At 40.3% G+C, this 27,316-nt stretch overlaps 1 protein-coding gene across 1 annotated transcript in view; it reads right to left on the bottom strand.

The window, feature by feature from the left end:
• EHD3 (EH domain containing 3) overlaps positions 1-26,326 on the bottom strand; it is a 55,182-nt gene extending 28,856 nt beyond the window's left edge. The window contains exons 1-2 of the mRNA XM_001380687.4: positions 25,114-26,326; positions 9,067-9,243 (exon numbers count right to left, since the gene is read on the bottom strand). Of these exons, the coding sequence (XP_001380724.2) occupies positions 9,067-9,243; positions 25,114-25,340 (404 nt within the window). The 5' untranslated portion in view covers positions 25,341-26,326. The remainder of the gene's footprint in view (positions 1-9,066; positions 9,244-25,113) is intronic.
• Between the last annotated feature and the right edge of the window lie 990 nt (positions 26,327-27,316).

Genomic DNA, 27,316 nt, shown 5'->3' with positions numbered 1-27,316 from the left:
TCAGAGGTGGGGCTCCTTTCTAGCTATGGATTAAAGATATTCTCAGTCTTCTTTAGCTACTAGTCCCCACCTTGGTCTTTCAAAATGGCACCCTAAACTTATCTCCTTTAGGAAATTTTCTCTGACTGACCTTAACCAGCTCCAGTCACTATATATTATCTCCAAAGTATATCTATTTCATTGTTGTTTTTCAGTTGTTTTTAGTTGTGACTCTTTGGGACCCCATTTGAGGATTTCTAGGAAAAGATAATAGAATGGTTTGTCATTTCCTTCTCCCAGCTCATTTTACAGATGAGGAAAATGAGGCAAATAGGGCTAAGTGACTTGCCTGGGGTCACACAGCTAGAATCTAAGGCCCATTTGAACTCAAGAATATGAATCTTCTTGACTTTAGGCCTGGCACTCTATCCACTTCACCCCTGGCTGCCCAGTATATTTATTTATTTGTTTGTTATTTATTTTATTGGTTCCAAGGCAGAAGAGTAGTAAGGACTAGATAATGAGGTTAAGTGATTTGCCTAGTTTCTGAGGTCAGATTTAAACCCAGGACCTCCAAGTCTTGCTCTCATTCCAATGAGCTACCTAGCTGCCCCCTCTAATATATTTATAATAGATATCTATTTGCTAGGTTGGGGCAGCTGCCATGAACTGGCCCTGGAGTCAGGAAGACTCATATTCATGAGACTAATGCAACTGAAATGATTCAATGACAAGATTTGCTAGGTTAGTCAACCAATCCACAAACATTACTAAGAGCCCACGATGTATCAGACATTCTTTTAGATACTGGGAAATACCAAGACTTGTACCTGATGGATATTTTCAGTCAATCAGAGAAAAGATGACATGTACAGAGATAAGTCTATGTAGAAATAAACACAAAGAAGTTTAGAGAGAAAAGTCACCAGCAATGATTGGAAGGAGGAAGCAGAGAGGCCAGACCAAGAAAATCTTCCAGTAGAAGGCAAAGCCCCAACATTCCATGATTCTTAGATATTATGGGGTCCAATCTTCTCATTTACAAGTGAAGAAAGCATGGCCCAGAAAATAAACCAAATGGCCTATGGTCTCTATGAAAACTAGTGCTAGAAACAAAACTTGAGCCTAAATGTCCAGATGCCTATGTTCTTCCCATGGTACATTTTGTTTCTAGGCTAGCAACCTAATTTTACAGATGAGCAAACAGTGACCAAAGGGAGGCTGACTCTCCCAAGGTCACACAGTGAGTTAGTGGCAGAGAGGAAGCCTGTGAGATCCTCAAGGGAAGGAAGGATCATTTTTTGTTTAATTTTTGCATTAGTGACATCTTGTCTGTGTGATCCAAGCAAGTCATAACTCCTTTGTGGCCAGGTCTGAAATTCTTTAGCAAAAATGGGGATACTGATACATGAGAGAAGATGCTGAAAATATGAATTGTTGTTTGGTCATTTTGGTAGTATTGGACTCTTTGTGACCCCATTTGGGGTTTTCCTGGCAAATATACTGGAATGGTTTGCCATTTCCTTTTTCAGTTTTTTTTTACAGATGAGGAAACTGAGGCAAAAGGGCTAAGTTACTTTTCCAAGGTCTCCAGCTAGTAAGTATCCAAGGCTAGATTTGAATTCACAAAGATGCATCTTTCTGACTCTGGATCAGGTGCTCTATCCACTGTGCAAGTTAGCTTTATATTATTGTTGTTCTTTCTTTGTTTTCAAAGAGGACAACTGATTTGGGGGGAGGGGAAGAAGGTCTTGACTAGTGTGTTAATTGGATTTAAGTAAGGCAGAGTTGCACAGTCACCAGTGCAAGAAGCCAGTGGCAAGACAAAAGTCAAGATGAATGATGATGGCTGGGGATGCAATGGAAGATATGAAACATAGGATACAGCATATAAATATAGTTTTGTATTATTACTAAACTAGCATCCTGACTATGTTTTTAAATCTTACCTTTGATTCTAGAATCAATACTCAGTATTAGTTCCAAGGCAGAAGAATAATAAAGGCTAGGCAATGGGAGTTATGACTTGCCCAGGGTCACACAGCTAGGAAGAGTCTGAATTCACATCTGAACTCAGGATCTCCCATTTCTAAGCCTGGCTCTCAATTATTAAGTCACCTAGCTGTCCCCTATCAGCCTAACTTTTTAAAAATAAAATTCTAGAAGAGAATTTAATTCTCTTCATCCCCCAACTCATTCTTTATCACAGTGACTCATAATATGACAATAAAATATCTCACAATTCTTATAGCAAGTAGAAAAATCCAAATTTATGTTTATAGTAATTTAGACCTTCTTCCAGGCAGAGCTTAAAAAAGCACACTCCTAAGACAGTCTTTTATATCCTGGACGAGGATGAATATGAGCCTAAACATAGATCTCCTACAGGGAGGATAAGGAAGGTGGTGAACAAGCCCAGAGAGTAAAAGGCAATATGAGATTTTGAGAATCAGAACAATAAATAATTTTAATCTAGACCAAATAGTGGAGGGGAAATTCCAAAATTTGGAGTCAGAAAACTTGAGTTCAAATCTGGCCTATAACTTCCATTTCTGTGACTTGGAAAAATTAAGTATTTTAACTTTTCTGGGACTCAGTTTCCTCATCTATAAAATGAGGAGGCTAATTGAGATGACTTCTAAGATCCTTCTAGCTCTAAAGCTATGATTCTCTGACCTCTCCTTTTCAAAAAACTGTAAGATTACAGTGTTATAAGGATAACTTGGCATCAAGAAGATCTGAGTTCAAATATGATCTCAAAAACTTACTGTGTACGACCCAGGGCAAGTTAGTTAACCTCTGCCTGCCTTGGTTTTCTCAAGTGTAAAACAGGGATAATAAAAGCAACTACGTTCCAGGGTGGTTGTGAGGTTCAAATGAGATATCATTTGCAAAGGGCTGAATAGAGGAGGTACTTAATAAGTGCTTAATAAATAATATGATTAAATAGATCATAAATAAATGCTTAAATCTCCTCCTTGCCTCATCTTCATTCAAGATGAAGTTATAATTTTCCAATTCAACTATCCTTGAATCAATAGTAGTTATTAGAACATAAAGAGAGTAGGTAGAAGGGTGAGTGGGGAGAAATTCCTATGAACTGGAATTTGGTCATGATTTGTGGGTCTTTATAATGTGGGACCCACACAGTGCTGGAGGAAAAATCTCAATGGGATCTTTCAAGTAGGCATATCAGAGAAACTGGGCTATTCCTGCAATGCCTTCGAGAGTAATTTGTCCTATAAACTAGGGAGCCTGCCAGATCCCATCCCATACAAGCCTGCCTGTCTCCCAGGGCCTGAGCAGGACCTTTTTTGCCCACTTGATGCTTGTGGCCAGCCAGAAGGCATGTGGGAGGCTAAGGAAGAGGGATGTGGGAGGCTTCGACTGGCTCAAACATTCTAAACATTCACAGGAGGAAAAAAAAGTCAGGGGAGAATGGGAAAATGATGCTGGTTCTCTGCTAGATACACTTCAGTGCTGGGGATAGCCAGGCAGCTACTCCCTTCTACAGAGATAAAAGCCTTTGAATTAATTAAGGATTCATTGAGTGACTACTCTAGAATAATAATCCTTCTATTTGTATAGAACTTTACAGCTTTGTAAATCATTTCATCTTCACAGTAGTGAATATAGAGAAAGCACAAAAATATTAGGAATGACAACTGGCATTCATTCCCTTGACTTCTGCAAAAGAGTTTACAAATATTATCTCACCTTTACCCTGAAACTTCTGATGTCATTATTTTCAAAATATAGCGGAGGAAACTCAATGGAATTTAACTTAGATATCCAGCCACAGCCAGTTAGAACAGGCAGAGCTGCTAGTTAAATTTTCAGTGTGTGTTTACACCTCAGAAATTGGCCAGTATAAATATTGGGACTTGATTTATTGTTTTAGTGATTGTAAAAGACCCTCCCTCCCCCCTTTTGCCCAGAGAGATTGATGTTAATTGTTTATCAACATATCCTTGGTTGGATCCCAGATCTTCCTGACTCTGGGGGGTAAGGTAACAGAACACAGGAAGACCTGATTTCTATACTTATGTAACTGTGAGCCTGGACAAGTTTACTTATTTGAAAAATAATAATATTATCCAGTTTACCTGAATCCCAGTTTACTTATTTGAAAAATAATAATATTAATAGCACATACAGTAGAGGGTTGTTGTGAAGATCAAATGAGATAATATACATGTACAACAGTTTGTAAAACTAAAAGCACAAAATAAGGATGATTTATTATTATAATAAATATGGAAATATAACCAAATGTATATTTACATATTTATTATAATTATAAAACATTATTATAATAAGTATATAATATAAATACTACTACTACTAATAATAATATTTTTATTCATGTTGCCTCTCAAATGACTTGCCTAACATCACATAGTGAGTGGTAGTAGATCCAGGAGTAAAATTCCATTTGCCTGACCACTTTCTTAGTTCCTTTTCTGTGATATTTTTAAAAATACTCCTTTTTTCCCCTTTTTAAAAGAATTTTGATGCATTTTTCTTTTTTTTGCATCACTCTTTGCCCAGTTACTCTCCCCAGACCTCATGAAATCTTCTCTTGAGAGTAACAAGTCTGGCTATGCAAAACAATCAATCTATTGGACTATCTGAAAACACATGCCTCATTTATACCTATAATGGACTACCTCTCTGCCAAGAGACAGAAGGCATGTTTCACCATTTGTCCCGTTTCTTTTTATATTTCTGTCTCTCCCTGACAACAGATAAATCTGTCCTTGCCTCTCAGCCTCTATTTCTCTCCCTTCAAAAATAAGGATCCTAATCTCTGACTCTGGATTCCTCAGAATGCTGGGACATACCTACCAGGAAGAAGAAATCTATATAAATTCCATGGGGCCTTAATTCTACATTAGGTTAAGTCACTGAACTCTCAGTTCATCCATTTCTATTCCTGTGCCTTTGGCTACTATCTTTATGTAGATAAGGCCATTCACCCTCCACCCCCCCCCCCCCCCCCCCCGAGCCTATCCTCTTACCTGAAAACTAATACTCTACGTCTAAATGATTGCTGGACATTTTTAAAATGCAAAAATAATTTCTTGTTGGTTTTAGATAAACATTGATTCATTTTGCCAAAGCTTGACCTTTCCAATTGTTTCTTTCATGCTTATTTTACAACTTGTTTTCAGTCACTCATCATTTGTCATTCCCAGTCAGTGTTTTTCAGTGGCAGAGGGAAACTGGCATGAGTTTTAGCCATAGATCATCTGCAAAATAGATAATCCGGGCTTGGGTTTTTGCTTAAATAATATGCTAGTGATTCTAGAATCCCATCCCATAACCAGCACTCATCTATGATGATGTCAATGAAGAGAGAAGGTCCAAGGCAGCAATGTAAGGCTCCTTCTTGTCAAGTCCTGGAGGATCAGGATGATAATTCCCTTAGTGATAGGAGTCCCAGGTTCTCTCATTTGGTGGCCGGTGTAAATTTTAGATTTACTCCACCCTGCTTAGTCTAACAAAACAGGAATGTCTACACCCCTACTTAAGGATTAAGTGTTGAGAAGGATGGCCTATGACAGACATGTGCTAGCAAATGACAAATCAGAAACAACTGACAGACCCCCGGGCTGTCTTAAGTCAAGCTTAAGCTACCATTGGTACATGTGAGATGTAGGAAGTGATATAAAAAAAAATGGTCTATATATTTCACGTCACTTCCTCTCTCAGCCTCTTTTCTCAAGAGAGGTGACTCTGGTGCTTGTGGCAGAGAGGTGGCTGGTGGCCTGTACAGGGAGAGCAATCATCTTGGCATGGCTGCAGCTTTTGTCTGGGTTTGGCAGTGAGTGTTCTTGATACAATACTGGGAGAAGCTTAGTAGCCTGATTCAGGTGAGGTATCTTCACTAGGCTCTCTTAGAGTTTAGGCCGATTCTTTTTTTTTTCTCCTTTAGTTTTCCTAAAAACTCCATCCTCCTAGGAGGCCCCCTCATCTCGGAGGAGGCCTCCTGGCTAGAAGGTCTCTGAACTCCCCTTGGCTCAGGCTAGGCCAGAGAAATATTATACTTTTCCCTCTCTCTCCTTCTTAATTCCTTCCCTCTATATTAATTAAATCACCATAAAAGTTCCAAACTGACTTGAGTATTTTATTTAGAATTTGAACTAAATCTCTGGTGACCAATTAAATTTATATTCAGTCTCAACCCTAAATTTACCCTTACACTGGACATACAGAGGAAGCACTGGAGGAGCAACAAGGATGGGGGAAACATTCCTTCCCAGAAAAGAAGGGATTGGTGAGAACAGACAAGGACTAGAGCTCACTGCTTTGCAACATCACCCTCTCCTTGAAGTTCTGATATTGTTGAATCTAAGGAATGCTCTCTACCATAGCATACCTCAATGCCAGAAGTTTTGCCTTCTTTATTAGTTCTCAAGAGGCTTCCTATTGGACATTTTCACTTGGATATCTCACCATCGTTTCTTTTTCTTCTTCATTTTTTTAAACCCTTACCTTCAGTTTTAGAATTAATACTGAGTATTGATTCCAAGGCAGAAGAGCAGTAAGGGCTAGGAAATGGGGGTAAGGTGACTTGCCCAGGTCACACACCTAGGAAGTGTCTGAGGGCACATTTGAACCCAGGTCCTCCTGACTCTAAGTTTGGCACTCTAACCACTGTGATACCTAGCCACCCCTAGGAATCTTGATTTGCCCAAGTTCACACAAGTAGTTAATTGAAAAAACAGGATTTGAACTTAGATCCTCTGACTTCAAACCCAGCAATCTTTCCATAATACCAAGAGTACCAAATTAGGGTGCATGAATCCATGGACTATGGAATTTTGTGATCCTTGGTGGTACCTGAGGTAAAAACTACTTTCCTAATAATACACTAATATCATTTGCCTATTAAAATACTCCTCCCTTTTCCAACTGTGTATCTGTGTGAGGACCAGATTTTACCTCAACCAAAACAATATATCACAACAGATTTAATGCAGAAGGAAATATGAGAATCCAGCTGTCTTTTGTTATTTCAAATATTAAAGAGATTTACAAAAATATGTAGAACAATGCTACTTTTCTCATTTTGTTGTTGTTTAGGAAATAGTTTAGTTTAAAAACTTATTTATACTATGCTTATTATTGTTATTTTAAGTCAATTAATAGATACAATTGGAAATTTAATTTTTATTTCTAATATGGCAAATGTTGGTATTTATAGCCCACATAAACAAAGATCTTTGAAGTTCTTCAGACTTTTTAAGAGAATAAAGGGGTTCTGAAACTAAAAAATTTGAGAACCTCTGTCCTGTGCCATTATTGTCTTTGACTTATTTCATTTCTTGATTATGAAATTAAACATCAACAGACATGACTTTTCTCTACATAGAGAATAGAAAAGGATTATACCACTGCTCTCTATTACATACAGCTTGTTTTTTAAAATTATATTCTGAATTTACAACCATAGTTCATCTAGTCATTCACCAAATCCTATAAATCTCTACTTTAAAACATTTTACATCAATTCCTTCCTCTCCTTTCCCAACATCATCCTTACACTTTGTGTGGAATATCAGGCTTGATAGAACAAAAAACTTATTTCAAGCTTAACTTACATGAATAAGGATATGGAAAATCAAATGGATTGACTTGAGCGGTAGTAGATTCCTTGTCAGGGGAAGACTTTAAGCAAATACAAGCTCAACACTTTTCAAATATGTTGCAGAGGGGAAAGCTTGTTCATATCTGCCTTGGACTAGAAAGTCTCTGGTCAAGTTTGGTTTTTATAAGTATATGCCCACAAATATTTGAGTACAGCTGTCATGGCCCTATTAGATCTCTTCTCTAGGCTAAACACATCTAGTTTAAACAAATCCTCAAATTGCATGAACTCAAAACTTGAGCTCTAATCCCAGCTCTCTCATCAGTTAGCCAGGTAACCTTCACCTCTCTGGGTTTTATGTTTTCACAAAATTATAGAATTAGAATAATCTTAAAATTTTTTTTCTAATTTTTATTTTCAGTTCCAAATTTTCTCCTTCCCTTCAGCCCTCCCCAACCCATTGAGAAGGCAAGTAATACGATACCCAATATACATGTGAAGACATATATGTCCATGTTGTAAAAAAAAAAAAAGAAAAAAATAACTGAAAAGATATATCTCAATCTGCACTCAGAGTTCATCAGGTCTCTCCCTGCACAGTAGACTAGGAGATACTCTTTAAAGTTTTTTCTATTTCCAATTTAATTTTCTGTTATTAGCTGGCAGTCTGTGATCACCTGGGTTTATTTTTTCTGACCACAGGATTCTACCAGCCTATCAGATGTTACTTTGTATTTCACCCATTTGCATCTTCATGATGAAAATATTGTTTGCTGTTAGATGGAGGCACTCATAGGGTTGGAGTCAAGACCTACATTCAAATCCTGAGTGATTCCAGGAAAATCATTGAATCTCTGTGTGCCTTAAGTAGTTTCCGGGGATTTAAGGCTCCTCCCAGGTAGCAGCTGTGCAATGGAAAGAATGTTGGCTTTGTAGATGGGGATCTCTGATTTAAATTCCACTTTTACTATTTATCTGCTGTGTGACCTTGGGGAAGTAACTTCACACCTCCATCCCCTCATCTTTAAAATGAACAAGTTGGATCAGATGACCTTTAAGGTCCCTTCTGCCTCTAAATCTATAATCCTATGATTTCGAGCCAAATTCCAGCTGGGCTAAGATTAACCTCCAGGAAACAAATATCCCAGATGAGGCAGCCTGGGTCACACTCATCCGGAGAAGGGAGAAAGAAAGGAAAGGAGAATTCGGGCTGGCTTGGTGCCTTGGCCCCCACCCTGGATGGTGGTGAATGGGGCTGGTGTTTTGCCACCCTGAGGCTCCTATTCATGTTTGTCCACATGGAGAGTGACTTGGCTCAGCTCGGCATGACCCGAGATACCGACGGCAGAGGAGGGCAGGAGGGAGTCCTTTGGTCACAACAGAGGCTGGCAGTCTATGGAAAAAGCTGACTCTATCTTTCCTTCTCTGCTACCGATTCCATTCTATTTCTTCCCTCAAGGAGAGGGAGGCAGGGAAGGGCCCTACTCACCAACCTGTTCAAGAAGGCATTCCCAAAAGCATTGAGTTTCCGGAAGGGCTTCTTCGGATCCACCACCAGTGCGTTTCCTGGAATGATTCCTTCCACATCTCCCTGCATCACGGCAATGAAGGAGTCAGTAGTGGGCTCCGGCCCGATTCTCATGCCTGGGAAATCCTGTTCCAGTAAGTACCTGGCAAAAGGAAAGAAGGCCTTGATTTTGGTATTCAGAACAAAGAGTGATTTTAATGGCCTGTATATTTATATGGTGCTGGCAGAGGGTAGCAGCATCTTCCCAAGCTGCCCCGACTCACAACCTAGGGATCATTTTTGGCTTCTCAATCTCTCCTACTCCATATTCCATGAGTGGAGCAGGTTGGGGATGTTTGTGGATGGAGTTCCTGTCCTAGAGTCAGGAAGATTTATCTTCCCGAGTTCAAATCTGGGTAGGACACACCACCCTGCTTGCCTCAGTTTCCCCATCTGTAAAATGAGCTGGAGAAAGAAATGGCAAACCATTCTGGTATGTTTGTCAAGAAAACCCTAAATGGGGTCACAAAGAGTCTGATATGACTGAAAAACGACAGATAGAACAGTGGTTGTTTCTACCTTCACAACATTTCTTATATATGCCCCTTTCTCTCTTGTGACACTGTCACCACCACTTTATCACCTCGTACTGGGCTACAACAACAGCTTTCTGCTTGGTATCACTGCCTCAGAAGTCTCTCCCCATACGGGCTCATCTTTCATTCAGTCTCCAAATCCGGTATATGTTTGATTGTCTCACCACCCTAATTAACCTGCTCCAGTGGCTCCCTGTTACATTCCAGATCAAGTATAAAATCCTGTTTGGCTTTTAAAAGCCCCTCATGTCTGAGCCCCTTTTGTCCCTTTCCAGTCTTCTTCCTCCTGAGTGTCCCAACTCTTACAGACTCTTTGATCCACTGACATTGGCCTCTCTGCTGTTCCTTGAATAGGACATTCCATTTCCCACCTCGGGACATTTTAATTTGTTGTTCCCCATGTCTGGAACTCTTTCCATTTTTCCATTCTCCCTCCTAACTTCCCTAGTTTCCTTCAAGTCTCAGCTAAAATCCTACTTCCTATGAGAAACCTTTGTTGACCTCTCCCTAATTAATGCTGGAGCCTTCTCTCTCTCCATTATCTCCAACTAATCCTGAGGGTATTTTGTTTGCATGTGGTTGTTTGAATGTTTTCTCCCCATTGGACTGAGCTCCTTGAGAAGTTATTTTTGTTTGTTTGTTTGTTTTGTCTTTTGTTTTGTTTTGTTTTTGTAGCCCCAGTGCTTAGCAGTGTCTGGAATATTAATAAATGTTTGTTGACGATGATTTTTAAGTTATTATTCAGTCATTTCTAACTTTTTATGTCCCATTTGGGGCTTTCTTGGTAAAGATACCAGAGTGGTTTATCATTTCCTTCTCTAGCTCATCTTACAGATGAGGAAACTGAGGCTAACAGGGTTAAGTGACTTGTCCAAGGTTACATAACTAGTCAGGTATCTGAAGTTGGATTTGAACTCAGGTCTTCATGACTCCATGCCTGGTGATCTATTCATTGTGCTACCTAATACCCTCTCATATATTTTTTTCTAGGCTTCATTTCCTCATTTGTAAAAATGGGGGCTATAATATCTCCCACTTCACAGAGTTGGTTATGAGCCTCTGATGAGATAATGCTTAGCAAGCCTTAAAGTGTTCTATAAACGCAAGTTAGCATTACTCAACAAGGATGACAAATAAACTATAATTATGCCTTTACAATGGAAATGTCTATATAAACCTTGATGCTTTAGCTCAGAATATATATAAGTGAAAATGTTGCTGATAACAATAGTTACACTTGCCAGGGCTTGAAGGGAAAGAGATAAGATGGTGGCACAGTTTGTATAGTATTTAAAAGAGAAATTAAGTGAATGAAAGAAAGAGCAAATGAATTTTTGAGCACTAATAAAAAGATTCATCATATGATCTCCACTGCAATTATCTCTTGTGGCCATACATGTTCCTTGTATGTTGCCCTTCCCCATGTGTTGCATAATGTTCCCAGTCTTCTCATTGATGCTCTAAATATTTTTAGAAGACTTTTGGGGGAAATATTTAGTTGTTACTTTTTTTTTACTGTGTCATTTTATTAAATGCCTTTGTATTTAACTTAGGATTGGTTTTCTGCTTCATGGAAGCAATATATCAAAAGGCTAGCATTATAGTCAAAAAGGACCTGTGTGACCCTCAGGAACATCGTGCTAACTCTTAGGGTCCTGAGCAACTCTCTCAGACTATAAATTACACATGACTTGTAGATATACATCAGTGGAGGGTTTCCTTGTGAGGGATTCTTGAATTGGTGAAACCATAGGTCTATACCGATCTTTCCCCACCTTTGCTCCCCATAATTCTACCTCATCCTTCCCTACACTATCATTGTTCAGTCTGTGATATTTCTCCCTCCAGTCCTTCTGATCAATCAATACTACTAACCCAGATCCCTCACCACCCACAGGGGCTGCTCACAGAAATGTAACACTGCAAAATTTGAGGATGGGTGGGTCAGTGAGAAGTGTCACTTGAAAGTCTGACCTGTGTGGGCAAAAGTTGCCTTAGCAACTATTTTCAAAGCTTCAAATTGAGGGGATCAGGACCTTCATATCTAAGGCCCCTAACACTGTGAGAATTGTCTCTTCATTTTCCATTTTAAATTACTTGAGGGAAAAATATATACACAGTGATGTGTAGGTCTCTGAAGGAGAATGAATAGGGGAGAAGGCTGAGATAAGAAACTGAAAGCAAAGAGAAAAACCAAACAAGCAGATTGTTTGCTATGTTACACCAGGTGCTCTATCCATTGTCTTAATAGATCATAATAGGTTTTGTGAGATGTTTGCCAACTTTTGTTGAAAAAGTGATGCCAACGAGTCATGGAGTCGGAGCAAGAAAAAAAAAACAGTTTACATAAAATAAAACCATTTTAAAAAGCACAGAAGAAAACAAAATAGCAAAAGAAAAGTACACAAATAGAGCAACTTTGTCACTATTTTAAAGATAGCATATATAATTTACATTTTTATATGCTTCTTTAAAAAAAACAACAACAACAACTCACCCTCTGCCAAGTATTGGTTCCAAGGCAGAAGAGCTGTAAGGGCTAGGCAGTTGAGGTTAAGTGACTGCCTACAACAGCCACTCTGAGGACATATTTGAACCCAAGACCTCTGTCTCTAGTTCTGGTTCTCTATCAACTGAGCCACCGAGCCACTCCCTGTTTACATATTTCTTAAAAAACAAACCTTATGTAATAGAATTTCACAGTTTTTTAAAATACATTCTTCTTTCTTTTTCTTTGTATATCGAAATGTTTGTTTGCTGATGATTGTTATGTTCACAATTTTAGAAAAAGAAAAAAGAAAAAGAAGCAATCTGGATCTAGACTTTTAAGTGACTTTGGGGATTTACATACATCTCAGGACTAGTGATTGTTCAATCATGTTCCATCAAGGGAGGGGCATATGTTGAGGTTAGGGGCTTTGAGAGAGTGAAAACATCACCATAGTGCACCTGGGCCCTTTGTTTCAGGAAGTCTCTCACAAAAGCCTTACTTTTATAATTAGAGTTTAAAAATCTCACACACAAAAACAGCTAAAGAAAAAGTAGCCACATCTTGGTATCAATGAGAAGCAACCAGCTTTTGTGATAAATTGTAAATCAGATTCTGACTGATTGGTAACTCCACCTACAAAGGTCTCTTGGACTACCTTTGACATACAGCAAACTTAAAAAAAAAAAAAGACTTGTTATGTGTGATATATATACATACATATACATAATATACATATGACTTTAGCAGCAGGGTGAAATGGAAATGTGTTAGGCCTGAGAAATTCAACCTCCCCTGATGGGTACTACTGATTTTTGTTGGCAGCTAGAGGGTCTGGATGTCTCTCTCTCTCTCTCTCTCTCTCTCTCACACACACACACACACACACACACACACACACACACACACACACACTAAATAAATAAAATAAAAAAAGAGGCCAGAGAAGGAAGGAACTTGACTTTAAAATCACAGAATATTGGCAGTGTTACGAGCTTTTAGAGATGATTTAGCTTTTACCCACTCATTCTGCAGAAGGGAAAGCTGGGGTCTCCAGATGTGAAGTGACTTGTATAGTATCAAACAGTTCAGAGCTAGAATTACCTAAATTTCCCAACTCCAAACCCAGGGCTCTCAAACTAGACCCTAAAGCTCTTGCCTCCTGAATGAGAGAACAAATGCCATGAGATTGATGTTCTTTCCCTGTTCTCCTCTCCCCAAATACAATAAACCACTAGTGAGTAGTGATGATTCACACCCGGGTACCAACTCTGGAATTTCCACTGGTTTATAATGCCTTTAATATTACAAAGAATTAAGGCAATTTATTTGCATAAACGTTGCTGGGCAGTTTCAGTTGGGTTGCTATTGTCTCCCTTCTGCAAAGATAATAAACACAGGAGAGGAAGTCACTAGGGAAACTAGGTCTCCATAAGACTGAGGCAGGGGTAATAATATTGATTAATAATAATAATAATAATAATAATAATAATAATAATAACAACAACAATAAAAGATCACACTGACCAGAGCAGATTCAAACTCCATTGGGCTGTCTCTCTCAGATCACCTCCCTAGGATCCCAGCCTAAGCAAACAAACACTGCTTGGAGCCAGGATTTCCTCTGGTAAAGGGATTACTATGAGGGCAAACATAATGGACCTAATAACAAAACTAAAAATACCATGAATGCTTCTTTTTACTTTTCAATAATCATTCAACATACATTTTTAAACCTATTGTGCAGAGAAAACTGCTAAACTATAGAAGAAAAAATACACAGTTCAAAAAAGATCTAATAAGATAGTTTCTGGTGAGCCTACAGCCCAGTAAGTTTTTCAATAATATAATCAGAAAAGCATAATTTTTCCTCTTGTTGAACCCAAATCTACCCCTCTAAGCTCTCATTCTTTGGTCCTGAGCTCTGTCCTAGGTAATGACATAGAAAGTCCAGTTTTTCTTCTCCACTGCTATTCACATAACTGAAGGCAGCTATTATATCCATTTTCTCTATTGATTCTTGCCACAATCATGAAGGATCAGACAGAACAAGCCCACATTTTTTTTTTGTAGGTAAGGAAACTAAGGCAGGGGCTTATTCAAATCCCTATGGCTAGATAGGGTCAGAATAGCAGGTAAGGAAATGAGGCAGAGACTTAATCAAATTTCAATGGCTGGTGAGGGTCAGAGAAGCCTCCAGTACTATCCTGCCTTCCACAAGGGAAGAATTCTCTAATCTGTGTACACTCCCTACCCTATCCCTCATTCAAACAATGCATACCATACACAAGGCTCAAGAGTTTGTGTTTTATTTTGCTGCCCTATTTGTTCCAAAAGAAAAACTGAGTTTAAATATACACGTACAACTGATTCTGGTTTGCATCACATTTACTCTGCCATCATACCTACTCCCTAGATATTACACCCTTCTTTTCCCCTAAGGCTCCCTCACTCTTATAGCCAGGAACTCCAACCACCTGTGTGTGTGAGAGAGAGAGAGTGAGAGTGAGAGAGAGTGAGAGACAGAGAGAGAGAGACAGAGAGAGAGAGACAGAGAGAGGGAGAGACAGAGAGAGGGAGAGACAGAGAGAGGGAGAGACAGAGAGAGAGAGAGACAGAGAGAGAGAGAGACAGAAAGAGGGAGAGAGAGAGAGAGAGAGAGACAGAGAGAGAGAGAGACAGAAAGAGGGAGAGACAGAAAGAGGGAGAGACAGAGAGAGGGAGAGACAGAGAGAGGGAGAGACAGAGAGAGGGAGAGACAGAGAGAGGGAGAGACAGAGAGAGAGAGAGACAGAGAGAGAGAGAGACAGAGAGAGAGAGAGAGAGAGAGAGAGGGAGAGAGAGAGAGAGGTGCACATTGCAGTCCAGGTGGAAACAAGAACCAGGCTTAACTCTGTCTGCAAAAGGGACAGAAATGCCAAACAAGGAAAGTTATCCCTTATGGATGCTGGCCAAGGGATTGGAAGTCTGGAGAGAGGTAGGTCATAGTTTAGAGAAAACAGACCGACATAAACTGTGCCATCTCTGTGTATCTGAGGCCCATCATTTCACATTTCTGCCTCACAATGTAATAGGAAGGTCTGATGCTAAAAGAAGAGATACCCACTTGTTTGTCTGGACTCAAGATGTTTCTCCTTCTAGGAGGATGTTCCTAGGAACTTGACAAATCAACCCAGTAAGGCACATAATGTCAGTGCATGCTTACAACTCTAATATTGATGTGGTAGAATTCCTAGTATGAAAAGTCCTTCTGTTCCTAGAGAACCCCAACTCAACTGTAACCTAGAGTCTTAGTTGCTTAGAGCACTGAAAGATAAAGTCGCTTCATTTTTGTTCACAGTAACATAGTTGATATGTACCAGAGGCAGGACTGAAACTCAAATCTTCCTAGCACAAAATTTGTTCTCTATAGTCTGGCATCCTTATATTTTAGAAGCATACTGAGCCCTTTTAGGAAACTCTGCCCCCCTTTAGGATGTGGAGTCCTTCTTGGGACCAGACTCAATAAATACAAAGGAATTATGATACTGCAATAAGAACTGAGCATGAACTAGATAAGTGTAGAAAATGTCTATGCTCTGAATTAGAATCCAGCCTTCATATCTGGCTCCCTGTATGTTAAAGGATGCTAGTTAGCCTAAGACTAATTTCTTTTGTCTGAAAGATGGGGTCTGTGGCACCTGGGGTTAGGGGATAAGAAGGGAGGACCTATTGAAGAAACTTCGGTGTATGATAGATAGGGAACCGGGATTGGAGTCAGATCTGGGTTCAAACACTTACTAGTCGTGTGACTGTGGATAAGTGATTTTGCCTCTCTAATCCTCAGTTTGCTTATTTTTGTGAGAAACTTCAAAGGTTCCCTCTGACTTAAATTTATGATCCTGTGAATTAGTCTAAAGGTTTTTAAGTACAGTTCAGTGATAGCTGAAGGTGGAAGGGAGGGAGAAATCAAAGTCTAAGAAACATAGTTTTGCACAAGCCCAAGAATTTCTGGCTTCAAACTGAGGAGACAACCGTCAGTGATTAAATTTCTGCCTTTATACCAACTTCTCAAATTCCAGCTCTAGATAGACAGATCATGTACTCAGCTGATTAGCAAATAATGTGTTTTTCCCAGTTTTCTAACTAGACAGACCAAGCATCCAGGAAAACTGGAGTATAAGACTCAAGGTGGGCTGGTATTCTGTGTCAGCCCAGCTTGATGGGGACAAATGAAAAATAAACCCTTGGGAACACAGGAGTCCAAGGAAATTGAAGAACCCAGTGGAGTCCCTGTAACAGGTTTTAGAGGCACGAAGCTGGAGCAGAACAGGCAAGGCTGGGCTGGCAAAAGGCACAAGGCATCTGGGTAGACCTTGTAGACCTAGAACAAAGGTTCTACTGTGCCTAGATCCAAACACAGAAAGGGAAAATCTACTAAGAAGTTTCACACAGTGCGTCTTTATGGAAAAAGATAAAAATCGCCTCTGTTGGAAGACAAAAACATTCCCACAGGCATTTATATAAAAGAAAAGTCAATTCATAGCTGGGGCAGGTCTATCTATGTAGAAGATGGCCATCTCTGGCTATCCCCAAAACTGGAAAAGCAGGAACAGAGAAAGGGGAATCTTCCTCCCAATAGGACCAACTCTGGAGTCAGTCTGAGAGGTCCAGTAGTCTTGACCACTCTAGTAGCAAGAGATTATAAGTGTGCACCACCATGCCCTGTCTCCTCATTTTATGTGAGAAAAATAAAGCCTAGGGTGGTGAAATAATTAGCCCAAGTACCCACAGGTAATAATCATCATAGGCTGTATTTGCACTCAGGTCTCTTGACTCCAGAATTAGTCGCTGTTCCATATAATACCATACTGTCACTAAAATTCTTTGAGTAGCAAGCTGGTCTAAAAAGGACAGGACATTTATTAAGAGGCCTGGATCCATCATTCATTTCTTGCAAAACCATGAAAAAAAAATCACTTAATAGCTATGCCTTATTTTCTCCCACTTTTAAAGTGGAAACAATACCCTCTCCCCCATGTAGAGGTAGGATACAATTAAATAAGATGTGTTTGAAGAGGCCTTGGTCAAGTCTGGCAAGCTGATGACTCCTGTGCTATCAAACCCAAGGTAGTACTTGATTTAATTCTCCTCTTCTAACTCTGCAGAACTCAATACCATTTTCCCAGAGCCACAATTTTCCTCTTACCACTCCTAGGGCATAGGACCTAGGCAGGAGAGAAGTATTAACAACCATAATAATAGAAACTTTGCAAAAAACATATATACATCCATATCTAAGCTATATGTCCATAACACACATTTAAGCATTATACATGCATACACAAATGTAAACTATATGCAAAACATATTTAAAATACATAATATAGATAGATATATCAATGTGTGTATACACACACACACGCACGCACACAAAGAAACTGAGGGTCAGAACAAAGAAGAAATTCATTCTTAGGCATACAGTTTATATAGAATAATATATAGAAGTAGGACTAGAATCCAGATCATTCTTGACTCCATGTAGAGGGCTTATTCCACTATATCATGCTGTTTCTCAGTGATATAACTGATAAAATAAATTCTTCCACCTTGACATAAATCTGCAGGGGGACTTTCCTATGTGGGACCACAACAATACAAAAAAGACCAGGTACATGTCAAAGAACAAAGTAGCTCATGTTTGCTCTATCATTGATGGATTTAATGCTTTCCAGGCATTCTTTTCCTGAGAGCCCTCACAGAAGTCCCAGGCTGAATCTGAACCAGTAATGAAGTAGAAGCCATCATTATTAATGCCCCTACCCCAAGGACTTGTACTTCCTTGTATCCTACTCAGGACCTCTAAGAGCTCAAAGAGGAATTATAAAATGATTCTCCATGGACTAATATCTTGGCCCTACTCTGTAGCTTTGGCAGGCCTGGGGCCTAGAAAAGAAGGATGGTCATAGTAAATCAAGGGAAGGTGAATGGGATCAGAGCCTAAAGAAGAATGATAAGTCAGAAAGGATCTGCAGGGTCATTCTTGGGTCCAAATCAAATTATGTCCACCTTATTCCATTCCTACAATTCATCAAAGAAGTAGCTTTTCTGGGTGAAATTATGTAGAAGATCCAAGGAAAGGGGGAAGGAAGAGGGCATAGTAGTAGAAAATTGTGTTATACTTCAATGATGAGTCAACACTGGGAAATGATACAAGAAGTATCCTGTGAAAAGAGGAAGATGGAGAGGAGCTTGAATAAACCTTTACCTACATAATAGCCATGTGAGCACATTATTTAAAAATAAACTCCAACAGTTTCTCATTGCCCAATGGTAAGGATGCTGATACAAATGACACATATGACCTAAGAGATATGGCACTGATCTCAGTTTGGGGTGGCACTGGCAGCCTAGCTCCTGGCATCAAGCACTTGCAAATCTGGTCCATCTCACCCAATCTCTCAGTGCCCTCTAGTCAACAATCCCCCGAAGCCCATCAATGTCTCCCTGTGGATGCCTACCTGGGTAGTCTACCTACATCCTAAAGAATGGCCCTCAGCAAAATGTACCTCCCTGGCAAACAGATCTAAGATGACGATCAGGCAGGACAATCTGTAGGTAGCCAGGTTACCTTGGGGATAAGGACTTAAGGCTGAGGGTCTGGAGACTAAAGGGTTGCCAGTGTATGAGTGATTCTTGAACTAATATATTAGCGACAGGCTGCACTAGCAGAGAAGAGAGGCTGGGCCAATTTGTTGTTTATTTTATTACTTGGGTGGCTGGGCCTTGGGCCAAGGAAGTTATTTCAGGCAGAGACCACAGCTTGTTAATTAATTATTAGAAGAATGTCCTTATCTGCATGTACTTCCTTAGGCAGCCAATAGACCTAGTGGCAAGAGAATATAATTACAGGCAGACACTTAGGAGAGAGCAAGCCAGCCAAGAGAATGGGGAAAAAAGAGGGGAGTCCTCCCTCTTTGGTGCTGAGATATATAGGCTTCCTCACAGGTAGGCTGAGCCTTCTGTTACCAGGTTAGGGACCTGACTGAGAGCTATCCTGTGTAATAGGAGAGGCTGAGATCAGAGAAGGAACAGGAAGACAGCTGGATTCCTGGGCCACTAGCTTCCCTAGGGGAAGAAATGGTTTTGGGAGGAGTGAGAAGCACTGAACAATGACACAGTGAAGTCTTGTATTGCCTCCCTAGGCCACAGCTACTATTGGGCTGCCAGCATCTCCTGGTGTACACTACAGCTCTCTGACTGCCACAAGGCCAACACCTACGGAAGAACAGGGGTCCTGAACCACTTCCTAATAATGAATTTTCACTGGCAGCCTGTGGACCTCTCTTCTCAGAATAAAGTTTTTAAACATAAAATAAAATACATAAGATTACAAGGGTAGCTAATATTGAAATAGTTATAAAAACAAAACAAAAAAAAGCTTCACAGACTCCATGCTAATAATTGCTACATTAAAATGTTTTGATCCCATTGGTGTTAAAAAAGGGAGTCAGCCTAACTTTGAAAGCAGGGAAGAAAGAGGATTCTGTTTTTCTGTTCTTCCCTTGCCTGGAACCAGGAAGAATTTGTGATGCCATCTTCTCCAGACGCAGTGCCATAGCCAGAGATGACTCAGGGAGCTAGCAGGTAGAGTATTTAATGTGGAAATTTTTCATAATAGAAAAACACTTAACTCAGAACACTTTTCTCTGGTTCCTTTAGGTTTCCTTAGGTTCTCTCTGATGCTGCCCTCAGGTTTCACTGGCCTCTTTCCCCTCCAGACACCTCTCAGGACATGGCATCTTTTTTTTTTTTAAACCCTTACCTTCCGTCTTAGAGTCAATACTGTGTATTGGCCCCAAGGCAGAAGAGTGGTAAAGTCTAGGTAATGGGGGTTAAGTGACTTGCCCTGAACCTAGGACCTCCCATCTCTAGGCCTGGTTCTCAATCCACTGAGCTACCCAGCTGCCCCAGGACCTGGCATCTTTAATGAGGGTATAAGCCTGACTTGAAGGAGCAGGGATCAGAGAGAAGGTACAAGACCAGGAACCCAACTTTGGCTGCTCACTAATTCAGTTTGGGGAAACCAACCCCAAATTCCACAAACCTCAAAGGAGAAGACTTATTCTGCTCCTATTACCCAAGCATCCTTTTTTGTGCTTCTGGACCAGTCATACCTGTAAACCCAATGCTGACAATAGTTATTATTAATAATAATAGATAGTTCACTTACATAGTACTTTGATATTTACAGAGCTCTTTATACAGGTTATCTCATTAGCACCTGACAATAACTCAGTGAGGCTGGTTATGCAGAGATGGAACCTGAGATTTACAGAAATGAAAAGGCTTAGAAAAGCAGTATGGCATAGCAGGTGGAATACTGGGTTTGGAATCCAGAATAAGATATATATTAGCTCTGCAGCCTCAGTTTCTTCACCTATAAAATGCAGGTGATAATAATAATAGCACCTATCTCGGAAATTTTGAAAGTTTCAAATGACACAATATTCAGAGTATTATATAAATCTTAAAATGCCTTCAAAATGTGAGCTATAGCCATTATTAAAGTGACTTTCCCAGGGTCAGAGGGCAACTAAGTGCTTCAGACATTGGTTCTGCTATCAGAAAGATCCAAGTTGATGTTTGCCACAACTCCCTAGGCTGCATTTTTTTAAAATTCTCACTTGATCTGGTCTGCCTCCCAAATTAGGAGTTATGAGATCACCTTTAATACCAAATTCAGACTGATGTTCCTATCCTTAATTCATCAATTTAGCTACTAGGAAACACAAACATAGCATCTTAGATATTATTGCACTTGTGGAGGGAAAGGGAAGAAACAATTATTTATTAAGCAATACTATGTGCTAGGTACTGTGCTAGACACTTTGCAAAAATGATCTCATTGGAGGCAGGAAAGGGAATAAGCATTTTTATAATACCTATATACCAGGCAATATATTAGGCCCTTTATAAATATTGTCAAATTTGATACAATGATCCTTTAAGGGAGGTGCTAAACTCTTTACATGCATACATATAAAATTTATTTATAATTTTTTATATTTATGATATGTATTTATTATATTGTGTTTATTTATATTTATTGTGTAAATAAATATATTTATTATATATTATATATATTATATAATTATTATAAACCCTTACCTTCTGGGGCAGCTAGGTTGTTCAGTAAATAGAGTCAGGCCTAGAGACGGGAGGTCCTAGATTCAAATCCGACCTCAGATTCTCCCTAGCCATGTGACCCTGGGCAAGTCACTTAACCCCAATTGCCCAGCCCTTACCACTCTTTTGCTTTGAAATCAATTGTTATTGTTATTATAGATTCTAAGAGACAAATAAAGGTTTAAAACAAACAAACCAAAACCCTTACCTTCTGTCCTAGTGTCAATTCCCTGGATAGTGGCTAGAGCCAGGTGATCAGGGTTAAGTGATTTGGCCAGGACCACAAAAGTACTAAGTGACTGAAGCTATATTTGAACCTAGGACCTCCCAAATCCAGGCCTGGAGCTCTATCCATTGTGCTACCTAGCTGCCCTGCACTTCATAAATAGCATCTCAATTTGCTCCTCACAACAATCCATTGAGGTAAGTATTATTATCATTCCATTTTATAGTTGAGGAAACTGAGGCATAAGTTTTTCAGGGTTACACAGAAACACACATATATTATCTAAAAGATATTAATTCAAGGATTAGATCTTTTCCACAGACACCCTAAAAAGATGGTTCATTCGACCTCTTTCTGAATATCTCCAGGGAACAAAAAGCTTACTATCTCATATTTATCAGCCCTGGTTAGAAATTTTTTTCATGAATGAAACAAAATCTGACTCCTTGTTAGTTCTCCTCCTTCTATTGAATTGATCCTACTTCTAGCCCCTGGAATTATACAGAAAACGTTAATTTATTTTTCCATAAGATAGCTCTTAAAATATTGGGTTATCTCTTGGTCTTTCCTTTTTCAGACCAAATCTCTGGTAGCTACCTATACTCCCTCCCTCCTTGACAAAATGGAATTGACCAATGCCCCCTTTAAAAGTATGGTACCCCCACCTGAATACAGCACATAAGATCTAGTCAGTCCACTGCAGAGTCCTTTGAAATTTCTGTCCTGGGGTAAGTAGCCCTTACACTACAGCAAGGCTCTCACCCAAGTCCTCAAAAGCAGAGCAGGGAACCTCAAACCTTGTACCATCATCACTCATCCTGTAAATCTGACAGGATCAGTCAACAACAACAAAAAAAATAAATAAAAAATAATCCAAATGCTCTGATTGTCAAATAACTCAATAGAAAAACGTTTGGAAATGCTTACTACTGGGAATACAAAGATTTAAAAATGTGGCAGAGGGCTTGCCCTCAAGGAGCTTACATTCCTGGGAGGGGGAGGAGCATTTTCCTAACAACGACCTTGTGAGAGTGGTGATAGAAACACTTGTCACCATTTTATAGAGGAACAAGTTATAACACAGGGACTTTAAGGAAATTGCTGCCAGACAGATGCCAGAACACTGTCCCAGGCTGGGGCTATTCCTATTATCCCACCCTGTATGCTGGGAATGGAGTTTGGAGAAACTATTTCATAATATCTCTTAAAAACAGGTATCTTTTCTGGGATTTGACCAGCTAAACTTGAGGTCCTGTCCAACCCAAACATTTTTTAATTCCAAGGAATGGGCAATCTCTCAAGGTGAGAAGCATATCCAAATGTTCTTCCCCACACTGGACTGAGAATCAGTTCAGACCTCTAATTCTGGCTCTGCCAAGAACCATCTAATTATCTGCCAAGAACCAACTACCTTGAGATAGTCATATCTCCCTCTGGGTTGTTGTTTCCCCACTTAAAAATGAAGGGACTAGGATGATGATTCAGATTCCTCTCAACACTCATTCTATGACTGAGCAATAAAGATCAAGTTAAAGGAAGAGGAAAATCAGCCCTTTCCCCCATGTCAGACTGAAGGCTAACATTTTAGGATATAGAGGAGACCCAGAGAAATCTGGACTAATGCTAGGTCTTAAAACTTTATTTGCATCATCACAGAGGGGGCAAATGCTAAGGGAGATGGTTGGACACAAGATTCAGTAAGACCTGGGTTTAAATCCAATCTCTGGTACTTCCTAGCAGGGTAACTAAGTGCAAGTCAGTTGATCATCTGAACTTCTGTTTCTTCATCTGTAAAAAGGGGCTAATCCCATATGTAGTAATCTACCTTTAGGAGTATCAGAACTATTGTAAGAATCGAATGAGATTATATATGTGACATGCTTTTCAAACTTTAGATTTCCCTCTATAACAGCAATAATAATAAAAACAACAAAAATAACAATAATAAACATATATAGTTCTACAATATATTATGCTGAGCATTTTTATTATTATTTTAATTGATTCTCATAGCAATTCTGGGAGGTAGGTACTATTATTATCCTTATTTTATGAATGAGGAAATGGAGGCAAATCAAGTTTAAATGACTTGCCCAGGGCCACCTAGCTAGTATCCAAGATCAAATTTGAACTTTGGTCTTTCCAACTCTAGGTCTAGTGCTCTACCTATTGGACCACCAAAAGTAAAAGTCTTAACCTCCATGTTCTATCTTTATGACTGTACTTTGCCACCATCCTCTTAGTACATTAGTTGGGGAGTTTGAACCCCAGTCATCAGAATCTATACTCTGCAGCAAGCCATGTGATGATTTATCCACGTTTGCCCACTTTTTCTTGATGACCTTTGGTACTAGGGCCTCAACAAATAAAAAAATGGAACTATACAGAATTTCCCCAAATATTTTGCTTTTGGAAGAGGCAAAATTTTTGATTTGGGAAGGTGCCTAGAATATTTTTGAGGTCACCAGTGCTTTAAAAAAAAAAAGACCTTCATGGAAATCTCCACTAGCTTCACAACCCTGAGGCAACAAGGGATCGTTCACACACAGGACATTGTCCTGGATGTAATCTTTACTAAAGCTTTCTGGTTAAAATGATACATAAAGATGCCTTCTCCAGAGCTTCCAGAAAACAAAATAGGCTTTATTTCCAACCCTAGTGCAATGATTTAAACCTTTTGCAAATTGCTGTCCTTAATCCACCCTGGCACCAGCAAGTTTAACTTCAGTTGTAGCTATAATTCACATATGTGAAAGAATACGTCTCTCCACCCACCCATGAGGGATACTGGCTAAATTCAGATATGGCAATGATAGGATAATAAGCCTTGGGGGGCTGGCCTGGGGTGGTAGGTACTACTCAGTTATCCCAGAACAAGAAAGTTGAAGAGCAAAGCCATGTGTGTTTCAGTGGGCAAAGAAATAGCCTGGAAACTTTGGAGTTTGGAACCTAATCACAGTTTTCTGATATCTCTCATGCTCTTTGGGCTTTAGTTCCATCATTGTAATAGAGTCAACTAACCTCACTCCTGACCCCTAAAAGGCCAATATCCCCCAACCCCCTTACAAGAGCAACTCAAAAGAACAGTTAATTCAATTGACATCTGAAGCTAAATATAGAAAAGTGGAATGAAGTGGTAGGCTAGAGGACAAAGGAATTTTTAAGGTTCAGTGGAAAGAGCACTGGATTTGGAGTTAGAATACCTGAGTTCAAATACTAAATGTGTGACCTTGAACAAGTCACAACCTCTCTGGGGTTCAGTTTCCTTATCTTAATAAAAATCAAGCAAGCCTTTATTAATCCTTTAAGTATATAAACATAAAATGATAGGGGTTGGTCTAGATAATCTCTAAGGTCCCCTACAATTCTAAATTTAGGATCCTGTGTTTTTTTCTGAACCCCAAACCCTCTAAAATATTTCAAGATGCTCCCAGGCCTTTGAGTATATGCAGTGATTCTGGGAAAAGTAGAGGTGAGGAAATAGAAGGGTCCAATGTTTTGCCATCCCCAGACCTAACTACAGCATAATGGAAATAGACGATAAGTTCCTCTCACCTGATGAAGGTTGTCTTCCCAGTGGAATATTGCCCCACGAGGAGGACCATGGGCTTATTGTCAAAATCGGCATCTTCCAGGGCCGGGGAGTGAAACTCATGAAACCTGTAATACTCTTCCAAGGGAAGCAGCTTGGTCTTGTAGAGTTTCTTGAGCCCCTCACTCACAGTCTGGAACACCTCCGGGTCCTTCCTTCTTCGGTCATCATGACCAAGCCAGCTGAACATCTTGGCTGAGGGAGTCCCAGCAGTCTAGAGCTATTCTACGCCTTCTCCCACGTCCCTGTTCTTTCTCTCCTAGTATTGGATCCAGACAGGAAGAAAGCACCTGCCCAGCCCCCAACTCTCCCAGACCTGCTTCTTGAAAAAGGAGATTACTAGCAAAAGTTGGCTCAATTTATTTGAAAACTATGATGGAGAGAAGAAGAAAAACAAAACAAAACAAAACAAAACAACCACACAAGCCCCACCTGCAGGAGCACCCCTGGGTTCCTACACACATACACCCTTTATATCACTGTGCGCTGTGGCTCACCATCCTCCTGTCTAATGGCCAGGCAGAAGCTGACACTGGCTGCAGACAGTAAACTGATCTATCCGCTCCTTTATTCTGCCTGCTATGAGGGGCAATTCGGAATATGTTCTCTCCTTCTCCTGGGTGGAATCCCAGTCCCTTCTTCATCCAGCTTGAGAAACTGCGTGAGGAGGAAGGTGGAGAGGAGAACCTGAGACTCGAAGGACCCAACTGCTATTTAGTATTGGCAATAAAAGTCACATCTGCAATTAAAATGTCAAATGAGCTCTTTCCTCTGCCTCCTCCCCACCGTCAGCCTCCCGTTCGTTCAGCAGGCTTGGGCTGCAGCGGCAGTGAAGCACTGAGTTAGAGTTCACCCCCGCCCCGGTTCTTGCGCGTCTCGCAGACGCCCGGGGAGTGGCGTGTGTCCCGCTGTGCCCAGGAGACGGCTCAGTCCAGGTCTCAGCAGGAAGAGCCCAGGGTCGGGCCGGCTCAGGTTCTGCTCAGCTCAACGCCTGCGGACAGCTCAGCGGCTACAGCAGCAACAGCCGCGGCGGCATGCCTCAGCCTGTACTGGATTTAAATACCAGCCCCGCAGGAAACCGCGGAGCAGAGGAAGTGCTGTCTACTGGCAAGCGACTCGTACTGTCCTGGACGAGGTGAAGCCGCGCCGGGAGCCGCCATGCTTGTGGGCAGGGCTAAGGAAGGTGGGGGAGCGGAGCGCTCCTGGCGTCCCCGGCAGCACCAACAGTATCAGCTTCATTGGCTGGAGACTGCGGGAGATGCTGCAGCTGCTGCCCAGGTGTGGCTGCGGAGGCATAGCGCCCCCCTTGGGACAGAGATGGATGGGGACGGCATTAAGGGCGACCTGAACTAACCAGTTTTCTGCTTTCGTCCCTAGCTGTGGTCCACCATGCAGGGTTGAGTTTAATCGGTTCTGAAAATAGTATCTTGTGAACTTGAGAGACTCCTTCCCCTACCCACCCCCAGATTCCAGTGTGTTATTTACCAAGTTTAGAACCACAGCTGAACTAATCAGTCTCTGGCCGAGGTCGGAAGGAAGTATCCCAGCTGTCTTTAATCCCAGGGTATTTTAAGAACCTTGTTGTAAGAACCTATATACCTAGCAGGTTATCTCAAGCACCTAGGGGAAAAAAGTTGGCTACGGTTTATATTATTTACCAAACATTTTGGTTTTGCCTGTCTATCTATCTTCTATCTATATTTCTTTCTCTCTTTCTTCTGCCTATCTATCTTTCTATCTGTCATCTATCTATCTATCTATCTATCTATCTATCTATCTATCTATCTATCTATCTATCTATCTATCTATCTATCTATTTTTTGCTTCTATATGTACTCTATATGCTTTCAGGTTATTTCTGTAGAAAAACCCTAGAGATGAAACAGTTTTCTATCTGTGGAGATCTGGGATTCTTGGTCTTGGAGAGCTGCCCTGGAGAACTAAGAGTTAAATGACTTGCCCAGGTCACATGGCTATTTCATGGTATAGCCTGGATTTAAATTTATGTCCCCTGACTCCTTGGCCAGCCCTCTTTCTGCCGCCTAACCGTTGCTAGGAGTTTAGGCAATTGACTAGAAATAATTTTATTTTCTCTGTCACCTAAGCCTAATTTCATGATCTCTTTGCAGTAATTCTTCAATATGCTACTCTTGTCAAGAGACATGG

The sequence above is a fragment of the Monodelphis domestica genome, chromosome 1, assembly GCF_027887165.1.
Source record: "Monodelphis domestica isolate mMonDom1 chromosome 1, mMonDom1.pri, whole genome shotgun sequence".
NCBI lineage: Eukaryota > Metazoa > Chordata > Mammalia > Didelphimorphia > Didelphidae > Monodelphis > Monodelphis domestica.
Note: the sequence above shows the minus strand (reverse complement) of the source record. Positions and strands in the feature narration are given on the sequence as shown.